Source organism: Megalobrama amblycephala, linkage group LG15 (genome assembly GCF_018812025.1).
Source record: "Megalobrama amblycephala isolate DHTTF-2021 linkage group LG15, ASM1881202v1, whole genome shotgun sequence".
Taxonomy (NCBI): domain Eukaryota; kingdom Metazoa; phylum Chordata; class Actinopteri; order Cypriniformes; family Xenocyprididae; genus Megalobrama; species Megalobrama amblycephala.
Genome location: NC_063058.1, coordinates 2,044,012 through 2,067,661, shown reverse-complemented (window position 1 = coordinate 2,067,661; position 23,650 = coordinate 2,044,012). Strand labels below are relative to the sequence as shown.

Below are 23,650 nucleotides of genomic sequence, written 5' to 3'. Positions count from 1 at the left end.
ACTCCTCCACCTCCCCAGCTCCACCTGCACAGATCTTCTTCAGGATTTGTGCATGTCTATTCACTAGTGATGGGAGGAACTAAGCTTTTCAAACTTTTAACCAATTGCTTTGCAAAATGATTCACTGTTTCAAAGTGGTCACACTGCTGACACCTGCTGGTCATAACAGTGTAAATACAATGAAAACATGCATTTGTCTCGTATTTGAAGTTTGCATCATTGATTCTGTTATTTTCCTGTTTATTACTATGAAGCTGCTCTGAAAGGATCTGTATTTTATAAAGCGCTGTAGATAAAGCTGATGAGGCTTTCTGGAAAACCCCTCTGAGTAGGCGAGAAGAGCGCAAACAAGGGTGTGAAAAGACCCACCCACACACACACTTTCACAGCACAGATGACTCGGATTCAGTGCAGCAGAAGACAGGAGTTTATTGGACTATTTGGTAATCCAAAAACAAAAAAACAGACAGGTTCCTAGCATGATTTAATGCCTTTGATGATTTGATACTTACTGTAAGCTATCAGATATTGTCTGTATGTTATAAAGGTGCTTAAACATTGACGTTTGATTTACAGTGGATTCACGTTCACCCAGTACTGAGCGCTTCTCACTACTGAGGCACGGCGTGTCAAAATAACGAGAAGGTTCCAGTCTGTTTATGGCAGGAGATGCACCACAAATGACATTATTAATTGACCTAGTGTTTCTCTCTATGTACATCTCTATGTACATCTTAATGAATAAATAGTAACTATAAGAGAAGGCCCATAATTCCAGAGTGCATTCAGTCCCGCCGCTCTTCCTCCGTCTACGGCAGACTCGCGCGCTGAGGCTGCTCGAGGTTTGAGCGAAACTTCTCCAGAAAGCGCGAGGCGAGTTCGTCATCCACGAGGCGTCCGTCACTAGACAAAGTCACGGTCATGAGCTGCTGTGTCTGGAGGAGGCCGTCGGTCAGCCGTAGCTCAGCCCTGGTGCCGCCCACGGCTAAGATGCAGGCTTGAGGAGGATTGATCACAGCGCTGAACTCGCTGATGCCAAACATGCCCAGGTTAGAGATACTGAAACCAACAAGCAAGCCATTTTAGTGACTGATACACAGGTAAAAACTTTAGAACTTTAAAACCAAAAAACGAAAAGAAAAAAATATATATATTAAAAGGATAGTTCACCAAAAAGTGAAAATGTGATGTTTATCTGCTTACCCCCAATGCACCCAAGATGTAGGTGACTTTGTTTCTTCAGTAGAACACAAATGATGATTTTTAACTCCAACCGTTGCCGTCTGTCAATCAAATAATGCATGTCAATGGGAAGTCAAAAAAACACGCATAGACAAATCCAAATTAAACCCTGCGGCTCGTGAAGACACATTGATGTCCTAAGACACGAAACGATCGGTTTGTGCGAGAAACCGAACAGTATTTATATCATTTTTTACCTCCTTTTTATGTCCAACTGCGTTCAGCATCCGGTTGGTAAGGTCTGAAAACACACTCTGATGACGGCAGTGATGTCTTAGTGACATAGTGGTGTTTTAGAGGTAAAAAAATGATATAAATACTGTTCGGTTTCTAGCACAAACCGATCGTTTCGTGTCTTAGGACATCAATGTGTCGTCACGAGCCGCAGGGTTTAATTTGGATTTGTCTGTGCATGTTTTTTTGACTCTTATAGACGGAGTTCCCATTGACACACATTATACGACTAACAGACGGCAGCGGTTGGAGTTAAAAATCATCATTTGTGTTCTACTGAAGAAACAAAGTCACCTACATCTTGGATGTGCTGGGGGTAAGCAGATAAACATCAAATTTTCATTTTTGGGTGAACTATCCCTTTAAAAAGTGCACTAAAAGTGCAACATTTGTGCCGAAATCACCTGAATTTGAATGGAAGCACAAATGTGATGTTTGAGGCATGATTCACAACTGCTGTAGTCGAGACCCGGACTGAAGTCCCAGGAATTGTCTGGATGAGCGTAGTTTCCCTCTGTGTCATTGTATTTCTGATTAAATCATACTGAGGAGCTTCTGCTTTATTTAAATAGCCAACAGCGCTTGATTTGCGTCACAGTCCAGCAAAGACGCTGTATTAAACTCAGTTTAATAGATTCCCCCTTGTAGATTTAGATTTAAACTTCAGCATTTGTGTAATAATACTGATCTACTGATCACCCCAATGTAGGGCTGAGAAAAGCACCGACTTTGGTACTGAAATTTTAAAAATGTGACGATAACAGCATTTTGAGTGGACTCTGAAACATTGTGTTCACGTCTGTGATTGGCTACAATGATCAACGCTTCAAAAACATGTTGTAAATAGAAACCTTTGACGCTTTTCACCGAGCGCTTACACAGATACACACGGGAGTGTATTTACTGACTGAAACGGCTCCCTATTCCCTATATAGTGCACCATGTCCAGTTCACTACATAAGAGTAGTGAATGAGTGAACAAGAGATATAAATCAAAACATTAAACAGGTCAGTCACCTGAACGAGCCTCCCTGATACTCCTCCGGTAAGAGTTTCCCATCCCGCGCTTTCTGTGCCAGAGCCTGAAGGAGAGACCATGTTTAACATGCTATGAATTCAAACAAACAATCAATAAACAACAGCGTCTCAAGGCCCAGATATTCTTCAAGCTGAATCGAAGAACGAACTGGTGTGATGTCAAACAAAATCAAGTTCGTTTGGAGCTTTCTGCTCCGGCTGGTAAACGCCTCTGAACTGCCATTGGCCAGCGTTGTGATGATGTAATGAGTGGGTGTGGCTCTGAGGCCCCGCCTTTTTTGAGGTGTAAATCTCCTCTGGTTCATTTCTTCATGAACATGAAGATGCTTTATAGCAGAAACTGAAGCAGTCGAAATAGACACTGACACTGCTTTAAACATGAAAACAATCTATTTATAAAGTGCTGGATAAACAAACACAATGTGACAGGAGTCTTGATCTCATTTTTGCAATGTTTGTGTTATTGTCATATGTATCAAAATCACTGTAAAGACATTTCAAACGTCTTTTTTCCCCTAAATGGAGTACGTCTCCATGAGTATATCGGGGCCTTCAGATGAACCCATGGTTACATAACCATCTTCATACTCTCTGATGGAACGGTAGCTGTCCGTCAGCGTCCACACACACTCTATTAAAGCTAAAGATCGTAACCTTTGCGGTGGCAGCAATCTCCTGCAGCCCTTTGTTCGCAGCGTCTTTGATGATGGGGGTCATGAGACCACGCGGCGTTGCCACGGCGACTGAGATGTGGATGAAGTCGAGAGGCTGCGGCCCGTCAGCTGACCACACGACATTGACCTCTGGCATCTCCTGCAGGACAGCAGCACATCACAGACATTACTAACATATATATTATATATATATATATATATATTTGGGCTGTCAAAATTAACGCGTTAACGCATGCAATTAATGCAGCATCCGTCATAAACTGTATAAGATCACACTGTCGCTCGTTCAAGTGCTAATGAACCATTCAAGCATGATAAGAGGCACAAACAGATCTCAGATCTGTACTGGTGCGCGTCTGTGAACAAACACCTGAAACGAGCACGCAGAAAGACGCTTTAGTTCTCTTTCACACTTAAACAGACAAAAACACACAAAATTATGTAAAAATTCCCATTTTGTCGACTTTCCACACAATCCTTGAGTCTGAAATGAGTTAAAAAGTGTTAAATGAACGAATGTAAAGAGTTGTGAGAAAACAGGATGTGTGTCGTGATGTCTGATGATGCCTTGATAATGCCTGAAATGTCACACATTTTTAATCAGTAAATGTTTGATTTTTGGTCGCACTCTTCTGTTGGTAGAGCATCTCTTTTTACCATTTTTTATTTAAAGTATTACAGTATAAAAAATATATTAAAAACTTTGATGTTAGGTGCGATTACAAACGTCTGTTTGCCTCCAAATGCAAACAAATCATGCAAATACAAAAGTTTATAACTCTTTCACTACGTTATTCAAATATTCTGAATATATTAACCTGGCTGGTTTATGAAAATGTGAATGTAAATAATCTTGAGATTATGGCACACTAACATAACATCTAATGAGAACAAGTTCCTGAAGTGTGATTTAGATGATTTATGTACATTTATCCTGAATGAGTCGTTTAAAAGGAGGGAACAAACCATTAAAGTCGTACTATGGCCATTAAAACGAATTATATCATGATTTTATTTGCATAAACAAGCTTAAATGAACAACATTTTGAATTAATGACTTGATATAGTATTGCGATTCCTAGTTTTCAAACACAAATATATGCGTTAAGTGAATATGTGCTGACTTACTCTGAGTGAGACGGCAGCAGCTTTGATGATGAAGTCATTGACCGACACCTTGATGTCCTCTAAACACACAAACACACACAACAGATGTGAACCTGACAAACTTCACACTCAACGTCCTGGTCAAAATCGGCATCATTCATCTACAGCTGTAATTATCACTGGGTCTTTATGAATATACAGGCATAAACCGTGTGAAATCATGTTTCTTCGATAATTGTAACTATTGTAACTGTCACTTAATCCATAATTATGTCAAATACTGGACTGTGTTTAGACACGTCATTACACTAGAGGCACAAGCAGCTAACACTGATCAGGATTGTAAGGTCTGGTGGTATTCTCGAGTGAAGGGAAGTGCTCTTCTCACCGGCGGCCAGCTGTTTTCTGAGCTTGATGACGGCGCCGAGGTCACAGTCGACCGAAGCGTACGCGTGCGGGATGGTGCTCTTGGACTGTGTTAGTCTCTGAGCGATGACTCTCCTCACGTTTGAGGCCGTTATATCTGTGAACGTGCCCTGAAAACACAACACATCCTCTCTGATGGGTCTGAACATTCACACCGACACATCTCAAGCTGACACAAGTTACTTGTTACAATAAAAAAGTAATCTGATTACATAGAGAGAGAGAGAGAGAGGGGTCAAAAATACAGCGCCTGCTGCTCTTCTAGGAGAGACATTTGGAGAAGGGTTTATTTTATGACGAATCTTAAAGTTGTGTCATGTAATGGCCTCCTAGAGAAGGGTGTGGTGCAGAGCGAGGATTATCGGCTCACCGGCAGCCCAGGTTTCCCAGGCACAGAGACGGGGGGGTATGTGGGGCGGCCCGTGGCCGGGGCAGAGGGCGGAGCCGCCGCGACCGGGACAGGAGGAGGAACGGCTGCTGCTGGAGGTGCTGGACGCCCTTTATCAGCCCGATTCAACAGGTTCAGAGCATCTCTGGAGGAACACATGCATTCAAGCACAGAAATGAAGCAAAGCCGATCACTGGAATGATGTACCGACTGAGCAGACGTGACTACAGCGTCACCTGTTCAACATCAGAGACGTCTCGATATACGCAAGCCCTGAACTGTGTTTGCATGTGACTTCACTGCTCAAGAGAAATAATAAACGTCTCCAGTTTGATGAAGACAACTGGATAAAAAAGCCTAGTTTTATTCATTATGTTTCATTAAAACGTCCAAGTTTTATTCTTCACATGCACAACAGCACACACCTTCACGAATAACTGTGTGGATTATTCATATTTATACTAAACATTATGACCTCATTCACAACAAGTGCAAACGCACATGAATTTGTTCTTAATCTTGATGAATTCAGAGTATTCTAAACGAGCAGACACATTTACATAAAACACGCCCACACCATGTCCATATAAGGGCATTCCACACACCCTTTCCTATCGTCGCTCTCAGCGAACATGACGCTCTCTAAAGACGCACACAGAGCGATCCTCAAAACCAGATCCAACACATAAACAGCTTTAATACAGACCTCTGATCCAGCTGTACATATGCGGCAAAATTTCATCTTAACATGTTCATAAGGCCACCAAGAGTGTGATTTTCATGTACGAGTGGTTTCAGCTGTTCCTACATTTTTTGTAAATTTAGAATAAATTATTTTAAATCAAGTTTTAAATTGAATGAAAATATATTTTTGATGCAATCAATGAATTACCAAGAAATCCTTATTTATCAGGCTTTATTAGGGTCGCAAAGGGGCGGAAACTTTCCACGGGAACTTAACCTGGGGAATTTTGGAAATCTTCCATTTTGGAAACTTAACAGGAATTTATGGGAATTAATTGGAAATTTCTGGAAATGTATCTAAATTTATAATATTTATATAAAATGTATCATATAAAAACAAATATAAACATTTTGTCATAGCATGAAATAACAGTTATTTATTTTTCGCATTCAATTAATTCTAATTTAGCAAATATGTAAAATAAATATATTTTTATTGCAACAATTGTTGTGTGTTATTAATTTCAGTGTCACATGATCCTTCAGAAATCATGCTGATTTGATACTCAGTTATTATCAGTGTTGGAAACAGTCATGCTGCTTAATGTTTTTTTGGAACCTGTAATACTATTTTCAGGATTCACTGATTAATATAAAGTTAAAAAGAACAAAATTTGTTCAAAATAGAAATATTTTCTAACAATATCACTTTAATATCACTTATTTCATACATCCTTGCTGAATAAAAGTATTCATTTCTTTAAAAAAAAAAAAAGAAATAAAAAAATTACTGACCCCAAAATTTTGAACATTATGGTTACAAAAGATTTCTATTTTAAATAAACGCTGTTCTTTAAATTTTTATTCATCAATCAATCACAGGTTATAAAAATATTAAGCAGCACAACTGTTTCCAACATAATTGATAATAACTGAGCATCAAATCATGATCAGAATGATTTCTGAAGGATCATGTGACACTGAAGACTGGAGTAATGATGATGAAAATTATATTTTTATGTATATCAAAATAGAAAACCATTATTTTAAATTGACAATATTACTGTTTTTTCTGTATTTTTGATCAAATGTGCATGTTATGGACTGGAGGATGCACAGGGGGTGTGGCCTCAATAGCCCTGCAGTAAGTCATGTGACGTGTGAATGTGCAGGGTCAAAATTCAACTGAAATTGCATTAAATATGATTGTTTTAACCAAAATTATGCTGCAAGATGTTTTTTTCAACTGCATTTAAGTACCCTGTTATTATAGGCTAACCTGCAATTTTAATTAATTCCCATATATTCCTGTTAATTCCCATGGAAAGTTTCCAGCTTTGAAAATTCCTGGAATTTTGCAACCCTAGGCCTTATTAATTAAATTTAACAATAAACTGTGCAAGACTATTATTTGAGCGAGTGCCACATTATATTTGCATTGCTTGATGAGCGTCAGCTTTGAGAGAGCTGAAGGACTGAAGTGCGGCTCTTCATATCAGAGATCATTTACAGAACAGACATACCAGTGAGAAACAGAAACGCTGATGATCCGAGATCTACTTAGCCTTAAGATGTTCTTTAGGAACACAGAGAGCGGGTGAAGAGTGGTATTTTTGACAAAAGAAACCTAGGCTGATGGACCAATCAAATTCTCATTGAGTAAATATATATAATGATGATGATGATGATGATGATGATCGCCCTTATAATATAAGCATAATCTAATATAACTGTCTGTCATTGCCATCTTCAGTGGATCTGAGCTATTAATAGGTGTCAGTTTCTTCGTTTCTATGGACACCCAGAGGAGGGAGGCAGTGTTGCCATGGTAATGTGTTACTAATGAGACGGCTCCGTGTGTGTGTGTGTGTGTGTGTGTGAGACTCACTCTTTAGTGATGAGGCCGCGGGGCCCTGTGGCTTTTGCCAGATGAGGATCCAAACCATGAGTGTCCAAAATGTGTCTGGCAGCAGGACTCAAGCGCAGCCTGTTCAAAATCACAAATCAACATGATATCATACATCGCGTTACTGTCATGTGACACTAGGATTACTCTTTCATTGGCTTCTGACACCTGTGGTTTCCCTGCTGTCTCACATTCATCAAGTGAACAAGACGCCCCGTGACAAAAGGCGTCTTTTCCGTGTTAATCAGAGGCTTTGTTCTCACCAGACGTGACGCGTTACGTGCCGATTTCTATTTTAGAAACAGTTTCTACTCTGTGACGTCATGGCTGGACTGAATGAATGATGATCTCCGACACTGATTATGAGCTTCAGCTAAAGTGAGTTTGAATATCATTTATAGACGTAACGAAAGAGACAGATAATTCACCTCAGATCTTAAAAATACAAGAACACGAACAAACAAGTGTATTTCATGACAAAGACTGATTCAGTCACACAGTATGTATTTTAAATCAAGTTAAAATGGTGTTTCTAGAGATCCCATTTATCATTTCTAACATGAGAATGATCATTTTTGGGTGAACCAACCCTTCAAGAATACGTTTAATAAACTTAAACTGTCATCTTTCCATGAATTGTAACAGTGTTCATTCAGAAACAGGAACATCTATATAAACACTCTCAAACCACAGAAATCACGCAGATACTGACTGTTTGAGCGCTGCAGCGACGGGAGCCGGGGGAGGGGCGGGGCCAGCAGCAGTGGGCGGAGCTACAGCGGGTGCGACGGGAATCTCCACCTGTTTCCAGTCTTCACCTTCAGCGACCATCAGAGCGATGAGAGTCCCCAGACGCACCCCTCGACTGCCCTCCTGCACCTGAGACGGCACAGTTATCATTCATTTATATGAACATCGCTGCAAGCGGCACATTAATATTAATGTCGGAGCAGAGGTGTGTGAGCATCAGCAAAGGTTCCCTAACAGTAAATGATGAATACGTGACGATCGGCGTGTTATTGTGCCAGTCGAGTAAAGCACTCACCAGTATTTTAGCAAGGACGCCGTCTTCACTGGACTCCAGCACCACCACAGCTTTATCGGTCTCGATCTCACAGAGAGCGTCACCCGCGGCCACTTCTTCACCTGCTCGAACACACACACATCTGCATCACATCCGTCAGCTCCCCAACACACATTAATGCAGCAGTTACACCTGAAATCTGAGATTCCCCTTAACCCCTGAAAACATGCTCCGATCCAGCTCTCACCTTCCTTCTTCAGCCACTTGACAATGTTTCCCTCCTCCATGGTGGGCGAGAGCGCCGGCATCTCCACCTTCAGAGGAGCGACACCTGCTGGACACACAGCAGCATCACACACACCATCACTGACCCAAATAAAGCTGAGGGAGCGAATATATTCATGGAGAGGGTTAATATTACATCATAGAAACGGACGGTTCTGTTCAATGCCAACATGGAGGATGAAGTATTTCTGGAAGATTTTTATAACACGTCAAATAATCATTACTCTGAAGGAATGTGATTCACATCACACTGATCAGTGTATAATGAAGTAATAACAATCTATGTTTATATGTTTATTTGAGCCTAAAACTTTGTGCTTTCCATTTCTCGTCTCTGTTTTATGGTCATTTTGATCAGTTTTATAATGAAAAGGGCATCAAATCCATTCAAAACGACATTATAAATGTGAGCGCTTCTGCAATACAGCAAATATTGATCATGTCACAATCATCTGATTAAAGTTTAACCTGAACTAACCTCATGGCATGATCAGTGATGGTCTGAATGAGGTTATATGTTAATATATGCTGTATGAGAGTGTCTCTGTGTGTTCAACAACACTTATTATATCTCCTATAGCAGATATGCTGCAGATTTACTGAAAAATCATTACAGAAACATTACAAAAACACATCAATCATTTTGTATTAATTGTCTGAATGTGGTGAATCTCGAGCTTTGCGAATGTCTATTTGTCGTAAAAATAATAACAAGCGCATCATGAAACTCACTAATGTGAGATCGAATGATTGATTAGTTTTGACAGCATATTTAATGAGGTCTTGTGTTTATTCTGAACCTGTCAATCATTCAGAGTCACAGTATTATCACTGATCACTGTAGAGACAGCTGTCTGCACACAGGCACACGGTAAATGATGTAAGTTGTGTTATTAATAAATGAATATGAGTCTGAGACTCTGCTGTCCTTCTGACACTCACCACATACTGACGGAGACCGGAACAAGTGTCTGAACGCGCTTCCGCTCCAGCCCGCGGTCCACTGAGGCTTCACCTGCGTTACTACCCTAATCTGAGCTGGTAACTTGTGTTGTGTTATTACTCTGAGCGCGATGAAAACGCCCCTCCGCCCGAGTCTCATGGAGGCCGCCATTACTGTGTCCTTCTGCCGCTGCAGCGCCGCGACTCTCTCGACTGGCGGCGGAGCGCGGAGTGCAGCAGCGCGTCAGCGCCCCTACCGGACTGGAGGACAAACACACAATTCACATAGAATGATTATAAAGGGTGAATTCAGGTTGATTGGGACACTTTTGCCATTAAGATGAATTGGAAAAGTGTCCCAATCAACCTGAATACGCCCTACTATAGGTGTGATTTAAAAAAAAATGGACAATATTGTGGAATATTGCAGTGATTTCATCATTATTGATTTAAATTCACGTTAAACTTAATTCCCTCTGATGACGATACATTCAGCGTTTCAGCTTAATTTCAGAGCTTTTAATATTAGATACTGGGTCTATGAGAAGCTGTAGATGCCATTAAAGGGTTAGTTGACCCAAAAATGAAATTTCTGTCATTAATTACTCACCCTCATGCCGTTTTACACCTGTCAGACCTTTGTTGATCTTTGGAACACAAATAATTAAGATATTTTAGTTGAAATCCGATGGCTCAGTGAGGCCTGCATAGCCAGCAATGACATTTCCTCTCTCAAGATCCATTAATGTACTAAAAACCTATTTAAATCAGTTCATGTGAGTACAGTGGTTCAATATTAATATTATAAAGTGACGAGAATATTTTTGGTGCGCCAAAAAAAAAAAAAAAAAAATAACGACTTTTATAGTGATGGCCGATTTCAAAACAATGCTTCAGGAAGCTTCGGAGCGTTATGAATCAGCGTGTCGAATCAGCGGTTCGGAGCGCCAAAGTCACGTGATTTTAGCAGTTTGGTGGTTTGACACACGATCAGAATCATGATTCGACATGAGGGTGAGTAATTAATGACATTATTTTCATTTTTGGGTGAACTAACCCTTTAAATGCAGAAAAGAAGTGGAATGTGCGTCAGGAGCGGACATGATGCTTGAACCGTTTCAGGTGAGGGAAAATATAATGCCACAGTAACTCCAGAAGATGGCAGTAAGTGACTTCGAAGATGCCGCAGAAGAAGAAGAAGACGCACATGACGTGACGATGACGCTGCGCAGCTGAACCCGGAAGAGAGAGAGAGAGAATCTCGAGCGGAGACACACATAAACAAACACAGCGAGCGGAAAACAGCGAATAAACCATCAATCTTTAAGAAACCCCGGTCGACATTATCATGGACGGTAGGAACAATCTCGTGTTATTCCTGAATATCACTGTAACGAATCCTGATCCTGTATTAAACTGTCTAATAATGATGTCATCTTCTGACGCTGATTGATGTGATTATTGATCGCGCTGATGTCGAGAGATTCGTGTGTTATTGCTGTAAATGTGATCATGTGTGAGCTGTAGGGCGTGTCGTGTTGATGATTGTGTGTTTTTCTCACACAGACACTCTCTTCCAGCTAAAGGTGAGTTTATAAATATATATTTCTCTGTCGGTAATGAAGTTAACGTCTCTCTGGTCTCTGACTGTCGCTTTATATCGTGTCATTTCCTCCAGTTCACGTCCAAGCAGCTGGAGCGACTGGCTAAGAAGGCGGAGAAAGACTCCAAATCAGAGCAGGCTAAAGTCAAGAAGGTAGGACAGCTGACGTCACTGCTCCGACGGGGTGACGTCATCGGCATACTTTCCATCACTGTGATTTATGTAAATCAGTGTACGTTAATGCGTTTGAACATTTGTTGCTGTGAATCTCCAGGCTCTCCAGCAGAAGAATGTGGAGTGTGCGCGGGTTTACGCCGAGAACGCCATCCGCAAGAAGAACGAGGGCCTGAACTGGCTGCGTATGGCGTCCCGCGTCGACGCCGTGGCCTCGAAGGTCCAGACGGCCGTCACTATGAAGGGGGTGAGGCGGCCGCTTTATCGCTGACCTGTTACGCTCTTCTTCTTCGATATCAGCGTCTGTAAGGGTTTATTCTGCTTCCTGTCCACAGGTGGCGAAGAACATGACGCAGGTGACCAAAGCTCTGGATAAGGCTCTCAGCTCCATGGACCTGCAGAAGGTGTCGGCCGTCATGGACAAGTTTGAGACGCAGGTTCAGAATCTGGACGTCCACACCTCGGTAAGTGTCCGTCTGTGTCTGACCTTTGACCCCTGACCCGTGGTGCTGCCGGTCACTGAGAGCGTCTGTGTGCAGGTGATGGAGGACTCCATGAGCTCGGCCACCACGCTGACCACGCCGCAGGAGCAGGTGGATGACCTCATCCTGCAGATCGCCGAGGAGAGCGGCCTGGAGGTGGAGGATCAGCTCAGCCAGCTGCCGGCGGGAGCCTCTTCGCTGGGAGAGACGTCAGCGCGAGTGCAGGACAAAGAGGACCAGCTGTCCAGACGGTACTGCACACACACTCACACACACACACTCACACACACACCACTGTCACCTGAACATCAGATCAGCTGGAACTAGGCCTGCGCTGTAGATCAAAACATAAACCCCGCCCCCAAGAACACACAACAAAGGGGGCGGGGCCATGTTGAGCTGCTTTAGAGAAGAGGAAGAGTTGTTGTAGTAGAGTGTTGTTGTCATGCCGTCATTTTAATCGGGACTGCTTCACAAACGAGGGTCAATTCAACACAAAAGATGAACATGACGGCACATGCTAGTGGATGAGTTGAATCAACTCCACAGCAACTACATAAATTTATCCACTAACCATTCAGAAACGTCTAAAAGTTGTAACTTCTTCCTGAGTCTCTCCATCAGTGTCGACTCCGGTTTGAACAATGTAAGGCTGAACACCGTTACTGACGATCCTCATTTTGACTGCGTGAGATTCTCCAGCTTTGTTGTTGTTGAGCTGTTAAAGCTCCGCCCTCTTCTGGAAAGGGGGCGGGAGCAGCAGCTCATTTGCATTTAAAGGGACACACACAAAAACGGCATGTTTTTGCCCAAAATGGGAACAAATTTGACAAGCTATAATAAATGATCTGTGGGGGGATTTTGAGCTGAAACTTCACACACACATTCTGGAGACACCAGAGACTGATATTACATCTTGTGAAAGAGGCATTTTAGGTCTCCTTTAAGTTTACTGTAGCTATATATGTCGAAATCTCATGTTAATGAAGTGCTTCACACAAGCTGTTAAGAACTTATGGCTGTGATTCGATAACAAATGCATATGCATTAAGTAAAGGATATACTTTATTTACTTAAAAAAAAAAAACATTGCATTGCAAACAAGCAGAGATGTGTCTGATACTTGATTCATGATATAGGTTGGTGGACAATTAAAGGAGTAATGAGGTTTAGTCACAATCTCTTTTTAATACTTTTTATTGGTTAATTATGTGCAGAACCCTCAGACGGATGTAAAGAGCGACCAATAGTAATGATTCACTCTGAATCCAAACTCATTTATACTTCAAACGGATTCTTATTTGCCAGAAACACATTAAAAGCTTGATGGGTTACTGATTGAAATTGAAGAAATTAAGACGCAAATATTAAGACTAAAAAATGACTTCTGTAGGTTAATTAGACTATATTTACAAAACGATTTAGAAAGCCAAGTGAACAGATTGAGAGAGCAGTCCAAAATCAGTCAGAAAACAGACACATACACCGTTTCGATCCGTCCTGAGTGTCTCTGAGACTCTCAACACACTGTACAGTCCAGCTCTATCTGCTCAGAGCACAAGACGTCTCCGCAGGAAGTGATGACGTGCTGTTTAGAGCGAGCCAATCAGGTGCTGTTCTCAGACAGACACATGAACAAGTCATAAGACTGTAATACACCCGACAGAATCAGCCCCGTCACAACTCGCTCTTCACAAATACAAACTCAGTCATCTGCTCTGTGTTTCTGTATCACAGTCTGTATTGAAGCGAAGTGAAAACAGCTGACTGATTTCTAAAGGCAGCAGATGTTTCAGGGCTCATAAACACATCCTCAGCGTTTGACAGCTACAATAATACTGCATGAAGCGGTTCATCGTCAGTCCTCTGAAGAGGCAGTGTTGACAGTGACTGTGGCGCAGATGTTTCAGTGTGTGTGACTGACGTCCTTGTGTCTGTTTCAGGTTGGCGGCTTTACGTAACTGACGGCGTTCAGAGATCTGCTCGGAGGACTTTATCAGAAGGCTGATTTTTATAACCCAGTCGTTTATGATGAACACAAGCACTTCATTTCTCTGTCTCTCCTTCATCAAACGAGTACGAGTCATCTTTCCCTGTTTTTTTTCTGGACAAGTGAAATCAGGAACCCTGTTTCCGCACACCGCTGTCCGTCGGGGAACTGCTGGGTCTCGCTCCTCCTCTTTACTGTTGATTTAGGTTTGCGTATTTATTTAAACCTGATCTGCTCATAAGATTATTGCTCATAACGTGTCATGTTATTTTCTCATGCCTTACGTGCAGTAGGTGCTTCTTGCGTTCAGTGCCTCTGTCAAACTACAGGAGTGTGTGAGTCCAGCCCAAACACACACACACACACACACACTCCCTATTGTAATGGAAATCCTGGCGGTGTGTTTCCTCTGGAGTTAGTTGGGTTTCTCCTGTGCGTTCATAATGTAAATAAATAAAGTCATTCTAACATCAGTGCTGAAGTGGATCTTATTTGGCATGTTCCAGTGCCACCGTTAAATATCATCCGACAAATCATGATGAGATTCCCTCGGTCTGATCCTGAAGGAATCCGGCACGACACAAACACTCCTGACAGCCTGATTTAGGGAATGGGAAAGATATGAATTGAGATGACATGTAGAGTTTTATTTGGGATATGGGTGTTGTAGTTAATCATGCGGTGAATCTGTCAGATGATGGTTTTCCCGCTCACATATATGCTTTATTACCGTTACTGTAGGTTTCACTGAATGCAAATAAACTTTCTGATCTTTCTTCTCTGAATGTTTGCTTGTGTTTTTGTCATCAGTGGATGAAGTTGTTCACTTTTCTTTAACCCTTGTGCGCTCTTCATTGGCGCTCATACACTCAGGGTCTTCAGGGTCTCCAGAGACACTCAGGCAACAAAATGTAATTTTGTAACAAAATAATTGTTTTTTTAAAAAACAAATGTAATTTTACTTTGTTTATTCATGTTTTTACTCCACATTTGTGCAGCTTTTGGAGGATTTATCATATCTTTTAAATTTATATAAATAGGTTTTTATACAAAAACAGCTTTTTATGTAAAATTCACTTTATAAAAGACCCACATTTCTAACTTTCATTCATGAGGATAACATGGATAATTTGACATGGTTTAGTGTGAGATTTTTGCCCATTTTTTGGAAAATGCAGTTTTAAAAGTAAACAAATGATCACTTTATCCAGCAGATGCAGCAGAGCTCCACTATTTGCTATTTGACTGACTGAAAGACATCTTTACACAAGTATTTTCAGTTGGATTCATATCTAAATGTTATGAAATCACAATTATGACAATAAAAGATACTTTTTGTCAAAGTTTAGCATTTTTTGTAATGAAAAAATCAGTTTTTCAATATTGTTACATTATGATGACACTCCACTTAGAAAATGGACAAAATTCAACATTATTGAAAAACTTTTTTTTTTTTTTTCAGAACAAAAAAATGCTGAACTTTGACAAAAAGTAGGTTTTATTGTCATAATTGTAAAAGTGATCATTTTTACTTTTAAAACTGCATTTTCCAAAAGATGGGCAAAAATCTTACACTAAACCATGTCAAATTATCCATGTTATCCCCATGAATGAAAGTTAGAAATGTGGGTCTTTTATAAAGTGAATTTTACATAAAAAGCTGTTTTTGTATAAAAACCTATTTATATAAATTTAAAATATATGATAAATCCTCCAAAAACTGCACAAATATGAAGTAAAAACATTAATAAACAGAGTAAAATTACATTTGTTTTTAAAAAAACAATTATTTTGTTACAAAATTACATTTTGTTGCCTGGGGTCTCTGGAGACCCTGAAGACCCTGAGTGTGACTTTTTTTTTCTACACTAACATAAAAACAAGATATCACTCCAATTTTTTTATTTATTTGTAGATCTAGAAAGTGTTAACAACTGTACAAAGTTTCATGTCATTTGGACAAAGAGAACTTTTTTATTATTTGAGCAAACGTCGTTTGGGGTCTAAAAAGACCCTATAAGGGTTAAAGAAAGAAGCCTCTTCTACTCATCAAAGCTGCATTTATTTGATCGAAAATACTGTAAAAACAGTGAAATATTATTATGGTATAAAACAGCTGAATTTTATGTGAATATATAGTAAAGTGTAATTTATTCCTGTGATCAAAGCTCAACATTACTCCAGTCTTCAGTTTCACATGATCCTTCAGAAATCATTTTAATATGATTTGATACTCAAGTAAAATTTATGTTAAATGATATGATATGAAATGTTATGATAAAGAAGAGTATTTTTGTACCAACGTCTTTACTGTCACTTTTGATTAGTCCTTGTTGGATAAAATTATTAATTTATTTCAAATAAATCTCCGTGAGCTCATATAATCTGCTCTACACAAATTCGACTTGAAATCAAATGTGTTTTAAAATGAATAATCAAGAAGTGAGTAATAGACAGGTGGCGCAATTTTGACCTTTAAGACGATTAAAATGAGTGATTTATAAACATGTCAACAGTAATGATTGCACAATCATGAGTGTTGAAAGAGTTCAGTAACATGTTAATAAAAATATAAGTCTCTGACTGGCGGCAAATATATTCAGTTTGGTTTCTACAGTATTTCTGTAGTATTCTGGAGCATCGCAGCATATTTCGACATCCCTAAAGCGTATTATGGTAATATTATAGATTTGAGGTTCGTCCACGATCGGCTTCCGTAGGATCACGAGCCGGAGTTTCCGTGTTTTCTGAAGAGATTTATTGGGCGGGAAAGGACTGGGTCCGGTGTCGGTGTCCATAGTTTACTCCAGCAGGAGGCGCTGCGCTGCTCAGAAAGCCCATTCCTTACCTCAGTCTCATTCACACGAGAACGGACGTTTATTCTTCACCGGAGATGTTTGTATAATGAAATTATAATTGTTTAGATGTGCCAGTTTCAAGGAATGGTACCTGATACATAAATGTAAACCCGCTTCTGCAGTCTCTCGGAAATTATCGAATAAAACGCCTCGAAATGTAATCACAAACCGCTGTGATTGGTCCATCCTTGCAGCGTTGAATAAAGAAACGGGTGGCACGTGACCAACGCTGCATACGTACCGTTTTAGCTGCGGTCTGGACAATTGAATAATGACGTTAACAGACGAATGAATTGTAAATACGCAACGAAAAGTAAAAAAATTAACGTTTTTATGTAAACTAATCGTACCTGACCAATCAGAGACGGCGTCCGCGTAACCAAACCCCGCCCACTTTTAAACGGTTGTTTTCCATTCTTCTGCTTCTCTCTTTTCTACAGGGAGTCGCCCATAGTAACCGCTCGAGCTGCTCAGACCGGAATCTCCAGCAAGATGACGAGAGTAAAATAAAGCGACAGAAACGAGTAAACATGACGAGGACACTCACGGATGACAAATATTAATACACGGAAATAACGACGTGCTGGATATTTCCGAGTGAATTCCGGTGTTAGCCGTCATGAGATGACCGTGAATCGGATCTTTGTGATCGTGACCAGATCTGTGAGGATTTAATATGTTGTCCGTGTCAGTCTGAGGAGAAATATTCACTGATGATTGTATGAGAGGCTTTCAGCGGTGCGTGTGGTGGAGACATGAAGACAGTGCTCGTGTTGAGCTGTCTGCTGTTAATCGCTCGAGCAGAAGATCCGGATCATCTCGATCAGAAGCAGAACACGGTTCAGTACCTTCACATCGGCGACGGCTCCTCGCGGGAGTTTGAGTTTCCGCAGAAAACGCGTGGCGTGATTGTGATTTCCAGCGGGTATCGCAGCTCTGGAGGCCGGAAGGGTCGTGAGAGCCTGAAACAGACGGTTCGGGTGAGGTCTCTGGACCCGGACGTCATCTCCATCCTCAACGTGACGGACGGCGGGCGGACGGGAGCAGCGAGCAGCTACGTGATCAGCATCCGCTCAGGGGTTCCGGGAACGGCTCCGTTGCTCATCCAGCTGCTGGATCTAGACAGCGACTCGGAGCCGGTTCTCATCGAGGAGCGGAGCGATTACTCCATCAGGGTGGCGGCGGGCAGCGTTGACGATCCAGCCGCCCGGCTCCTGGAGTCCGGCGGGCTGACGCACTTCTCGGAGAACCCGATCCTCTTCGCGCTGCTGCCGCTGATCTTCATCAACAAGTGTGCGTTCGGCTGTAAGGTGGAGGTGGAGGTGTTGACGGCTCTGCTCAAGAGGCCGGTGCCATTGCTGCTGGGCGTAGTGGGACAGTTCCTCATAATGCCGCTCTACGCATACGGCCTGTCCCGGCTGGCGGCGCTTCCCAAGGCGCTGTCGCTGGGCCTGGTCATCACCTGCTCGGCTCCGGGCGGCGGCGGCGGGTACCTGTACAGCCTGCTGCTAGGCGGAGACGTCACCCTGGCCATTAGCATGACTCTCATCTCCACCGTGGTCGCGACCGCAGCCATGCCGCTGTCCTCGGCCTTCTACGGCTGGCTGCTGGGCGTCCACGCCGCTCTCCACGTGCCCTTCGTCAAGATCCTCGGCACGCTGCTCTTCATCGCCATCCCCATCTCGCTAGGCATGCTGGTGAAGCTGCGGCTGCCCGCCGTCACCCGCGTCCTGCTCGCCCTCATCCGCCCCTTCAGCTTCGTGCTCATCGTGGGAGGGATCTTCATGGCCTATCAGATGGGCTCCTCCATCCTGGCCAACGTGCGCGCCCCGATCGTAGCGGCGGGCGTGACCGTGCCCATCTTCGGGCTGCTGCTGGGGTTCGTAATGGCGCGGCTAGCGGGGCTGGCGGTGCCGCAGAGGAAGACGGTCAGTATCGAGGTGGGCGTGCAGAACAGTCTCCTGGCGCTGGCCGTCATGCAGCTGTCGTTCCAGCGGGCCGAGGCGGACTACGCCTCGCAGGCGCCCTTCATCGTGGCCCTCAGCAGCACGTCAGAGATGCTCCTGCTGGTCCTCGTGCACTTCGCCCACCGACGCCTGTGCCTGCCGTCCGCCTCGCGAACCGTCGCCTGATCGCCAACTCCAAGCCAATCGCTGCCAAACATTACTGCCAGAACGGACCCGGTCTGCGGACGTATCTCAACCAAAGGCCTTCGCTCGTTAATTTCAGCCTTTTTTAATCAGATTTTAATCTTACGTGCATTACAATGACAGTGTTTATGGAAGATATATGAGATATTTTTCTAAGTAATTTTGCTGTTTGTTATTTTGTAATTCAGATGGTTTGTTTGTACCCTGTTTACAGAAGATGTTGCTGTCGATTGTTCATGTGATTGAACCATGCGCAATGGTGACATGTGATTAAATGCTTTTTGACAAGACAAACCGGCGTCTTTTGGTATTAGCGCCTTAAAATGTATTTGATCATGACTGCAGAGGTCAAGGGTTGCTCTCGTCAATCACACCTGCAAAATGTTTCCTATGCGAGTTAAAGGATAAGTTCACTTTCAGATGAAAATTAGCCCAAGCTTTATTCACCCTCAAGCCATCCTATCGGAGTTATATTAATAAATCCTGACGCATCCGAGCTTTATAATGGCAGTGAACGGGATCAATGAGTATGAGCTGAAGAAAGTACATCCATCCATCCATCCATCATAAACGTACTCCACACGGCTCCGGGGGGTTAATAAAGGCCTTCTGAAGCGAAGCGATGCGTTTGTGTAAGAAAAATATCCATATTTAACAATTTATGAAGTAAAATATCTAGCTTCTGCCAGATCACCTTCTGTATTCAAGTTACGCTTTTTCCATAAGTTGAATAGGAAAGGCGTAGGACGTAGTGTAAGCATTTTGAACTGCAAGTTTTACATTGAATACAGAAGGCGGTCTGGCAGAAGCTAGATATTTTACTTCATAAATTGTTAAATATGGATATTTTTCTTACACAAAACGCATCGCTTCGCTTCAGAAGGCCTTTATTAACCCCCCGGAGCCGTGTGGAGTACGTTTATGATGGATGGATGTACTTTCTTCAGCTCATACTCATTGATCCCGTTCACTGCCATTATAAAGCTCGGATGCGTCAGGATGTTTATTAATATAACTCCGATTGTCTTCATCAGAAAGAAGAAAGTCATATACACCTAGGATGGCTTGAGGGAGAGTAAAGCTTGGGCTAATTTTCACTTTAAAGTCAACTTATCTTTTAAAAACAGACTTTACCTTTCTAAAATGTGTTATATTATGCTGTCTATATGAAAGTATTTGGTAACACTTTATTTTAGTGCCGTAGTTCCATGTTACTACATGTACTTACATAGTAATAACAGTAAATTATGCATAATTACATGTAACTAACCCTAAACCAAACTCTAACCCTAACTGTAACTCTATAGTAAGTACATATTGAGTAATTACAATGTAACTACGGCACTGTAAAATAAAGTGTAACCTGGTATTTTTGTTAACATCAAAACAGCGATCGGTGTTAACCCTTGCCCTGAGTTCTCCACTGAAACATGTTTCCTCAGGTGTTACGAATGGCTTTGAGAGTCATGGCCCTCTCATTTCAATACAAATACAAGACGAACATCTTCCTTTGAAGGAATAGTTCACTGTCATCATTTACTCATGTTCGTGTCTTTTCTTCTGTGGAACAGAGAAGATGTTTGAGCTGTTTTTGTCCATACAGTGAAAGTCAATGGGGTCCAAAGTGTCAAGCTCCATAGAGACATGAGGGTTGGGTGTAGATTAAAGCGCTGGAGTTGTAAGGATTATTTTTATATTCTACCTTTATATGTCCTTGTGCAGCTTGAAACTGATTGACTGGACAAAAACAATGTTCTTCATGGATCTTCTCTGATGTTCCTCAGAACACAGGCGGGCGAGTGTTGATGTTTGGACGAATGGTCTCTTGCAGCTCTGCATGTGGTTGATCTTTACTCCAGTGGTTTTTGCTCTTCTGCTCATTTACAGTGATATCGCTCTGATGCATTGGGTTTTCTATTGATCTGATTCCAGGATTACGCCATCAGCAAATAAACAGCTGTTGTTTGTTCCTAACGGATGCATTTGTTTTGCAGTGTGTCAAACATGTCTGAAACGCTCTGTAGTTTGAGTGCTCTTCTGACTGCTTACTGTGATTGCTTTTTTTAATGATTAACAGCGTTATATGCGTGTGAAGCTTGAACAAACAGCTTTGTTTAATTTGTTTATTTTAATAAGAATATATATATTTTCAGATAAACAAGGGTAGATCACGGTACAAACATCACACGTCACAAGGGCAATAGAAAAATCCATCATGAGATGTTTTTTCTGAAGTGATGACAATAATGCACATAAATATTTCATCAGAACTGGTTTGAACTCAAAACCCCTGGGGCTAGTTGCATAAACCACTAAGACCATACTTAGCCTAAAATTTAGTCATCCAATGTTCATAATTTTTTAAGTCGGTTACATAAAACCATAGATTGGTCTATTTTGATATTAAAAAGACTGATTACCCCTAACTAACTGCTGGTTGGTCATACTAGTTCTTAAAGGGTTAGTTCGCCCAAAAATGAAAATAATGTCATTAATTACTCACCCTCATGTCGTTCCACACCCGTAAGACCTTTATTCATCTTCGGAAAGTAAATTAAGATATTTTTGATGAAATCCGATGGCTCAGTGAGGCCTGCATAGCCAGCAATGACATTTCCTCTCTCAAGATCCATTAATGTACTAAAAACATATTTAAATCAGTTCATGTGAGTACAGTGGTTCAATATTAATATTATTAAGTGATGATTATATCTTTTGTGCCAAAAAAAAAAGACTTTTCAACAATAGGGGGAGAGTGGGGTAAGATGAGCCATTTTTACTTTTGTGATCCTCAAGGTAAGGGAAAATGAGGCAGAAGTACAATGAAAGTATTTAAAGTAATTTCAGGATGTTTCCTATTTTAAATGATCAGAATACATCTATGACAAAGGGTTCTAAAAACATGGCTTCTTAAAAAAAAGTGTTCCTCTGGCTCAATTTACCCCAGGTTAGGGGTAAGTTGAGCCGAGTCAGTAGGTGGGTAGAAACTGACCATCTAACTGAATCTGAATCAAACTCATGTGAAATTTTAAAGATTTTGTTCCTATTTTAAAAACTAATTTAATAATCAAATGTCCTTTTACAAATATTCTTTGTAAAAATATTTTACAAATATTTCTTTTTTTTAAAGCTAAATTAAACAACATAAAACCAACCAAATGAAGTTGAAATTTCATTATGTTTAATTGTTTGCATTTCTGAAACAATATGTTGAACATCAAAGTTGAAACCTTCCCATAAACAGACTAAACAGGGAGTTTGTTGAATAAAATTAAATAAAAACTAAATGAATAAATGTCAATGAAACTAATTAATATTTTAGTCAAAAGGTTCTTGACATGGTAGTTTTTCTGCAATGTCGACCATGTTAGGCCATTAGAGACTACAGGTGGAGAGATATATATGATTAAACATCCTCTGGTTCGTATCAGAGAAGGATTTGGTGTACTTACATTATTCCTATCAAATAAACTCGAAAATAAAGATAAACGAAACCAGTTGTGTAATATTACATTGAAATGACACCAGTTTATACTTCAGATTTAACTTAAATTCAGTGCTTTATGGTGGGGTAAATTAAAACGCTGGCTCAATTTACCCCACAGCATTGGCTCACTTTGCCCCATAGCTGCCATTTTAGGAAAAGCTAGCTAGCTTACCAACTCAGAATAATATTTAGCTAAATGACTTGCATGGTTTAATATGTTGCTAAATCACCAATATGCATCATAAATATTTTTAGACAGATTTGCTTTGATGAATCAGCCATTACATCTGTTATGTTAAAATCTTACTTTGACGAGCCAAAAACAGTTATTAAAGTAAACAAGCGACTTCCACTCCTCCCAATGTGCTTCTCCTTTTCACAGTCTGGCACGAATGACGGGTGGTTCTAAAATATATGGTCACATGACAATAAAATGGTACGGGTGCCAAGATACAGGGGGTGGGTCAACTTACCCACTGGCTCATCTTACCCCACTCTCCCCCTATCTAGTGATGGCTGATTTCAAAACACTGCTTCAAATCTTTATGAATCTTTTGTTTCGAATCAGTGGTTCAGACCGCGTATCAAACTGCTGAAATCACATGACTTTGTCGCTCTGAACAACTGATTCGAATCAAATGATTCTTAAAGCTTCATGAAGCAGTGTTTTGAAATCGCCCATCACTAGATATTGTTGAAAAGTCAGTATTTTATTTTATTTTGCCGCACCAAAAATATTCTTGTGGCTTTATAATATTAATATTGAACCACTGTACTCACATGAACTGATTTAAATATGTTTTTAGTACATTAATGGATCTTGAGAGAGGAAATGTCATTGCTGACTATGCAGGCCTCACTGAGCCATCGAATTTCATCAAAAATATCTTAATTTGTGTTCTGAAGATGAATAAAGGTCTTATGGGTGTGGAACGACATGAGGGTGAGTAATACAT

The 23,650-nt window shown here is 41.1% G+C and overlaps 3 protein-coding genes across 4 annotated transcripts; 2 read left to right on the top strand and 1 right to left on the bottom strand.

Moving 5' to 3' along the window:
* Window positions 1-404: 404 nt before the first annotated feature.
* On the bottom strand, window positions 405-10,201 carry pdhx (pyruvate dehydrogenase complex component X). Of its 2 annotated transcripts, none has more exons than XM_048158521.1 (11): window positions 9,951-10,201; window positions 8,971-9,054; window positions 8,745-8,845; window positions 8,412-8,578; window positions 7,682-7,780; window positions 5,092-5,254; window positions 4,684-4,831; window positions 4,317-4,375; window positions 3,169-3,327; window positions 2,494-2,558; window positions 405-1,059 (listed from the first exon to the last, which is right to left on the bottom strand). In XM_048158521.1, exons 1-11 carry the CDS (start codon window positions 10,120-10,122, stop codon window positions 810-812), a joined length of 1,467 nt encoding a protein of 488 aa, XP_048014478.1. In that variant the 5' UTR covers window positions 10,123-10,201; the 3' UTR covers window positions 405-809. The 2 variants fall into 2 exon arrangements, with proteins under 2 accessions (XP_048014478.1, XP_048014477.1); XM_048158520.1 differs by having other exon boundaries at window positions 8,971-9,057; window positions 9,951-10,200.
* A 948-nt stretch (window positions 10,202-11,149) lies between these two features.
* Window positions 11,150-14,984, top strand: chmp1a (charged multivesicular body protein 1A). The gene is made up of 7 exons (XM_048158543.1): window positions 11,150-11,305; window positions 11,517-11,536; window positions 11,629-11,706; window positions 11,828-11,974; window positions 12,063-12,191; window positions 12,267-12,460; window positions 14,153-14,984. Exons 1-7 carry the CDS (start codon window positions 11,299-11,301, stop codon window positions 14,172-14,174), a joined length of 597 nt encoding a protein of 198 aa, XP_048014500.1. The 5' UTR covers window positions 11,150-11,298; the 3' UTR covers window positions 14,175-14,984.
* A 2,498-nt stretch (window positions 14,985-17,482) lies between these two features.
* On the top strand, window positions 17,483-19,501 carry slc10a3 (solute carrier family 10 member 3). Its single transcript, XM_048158525.1, has one exon. It carries the CDS (start codon window positions 17,813-17,815, stop codon window positions 19,187-19,189), a length of 1,377 nt encoding a protein of 458 aa, XP_048014482.1. The 5' UTR covers window positions 17,483-17,812; the 3' UTR covers window positions 19,190-19,501.
* Window positions 19,502-23,650: the final 4,149 nt, after the last annotated feature.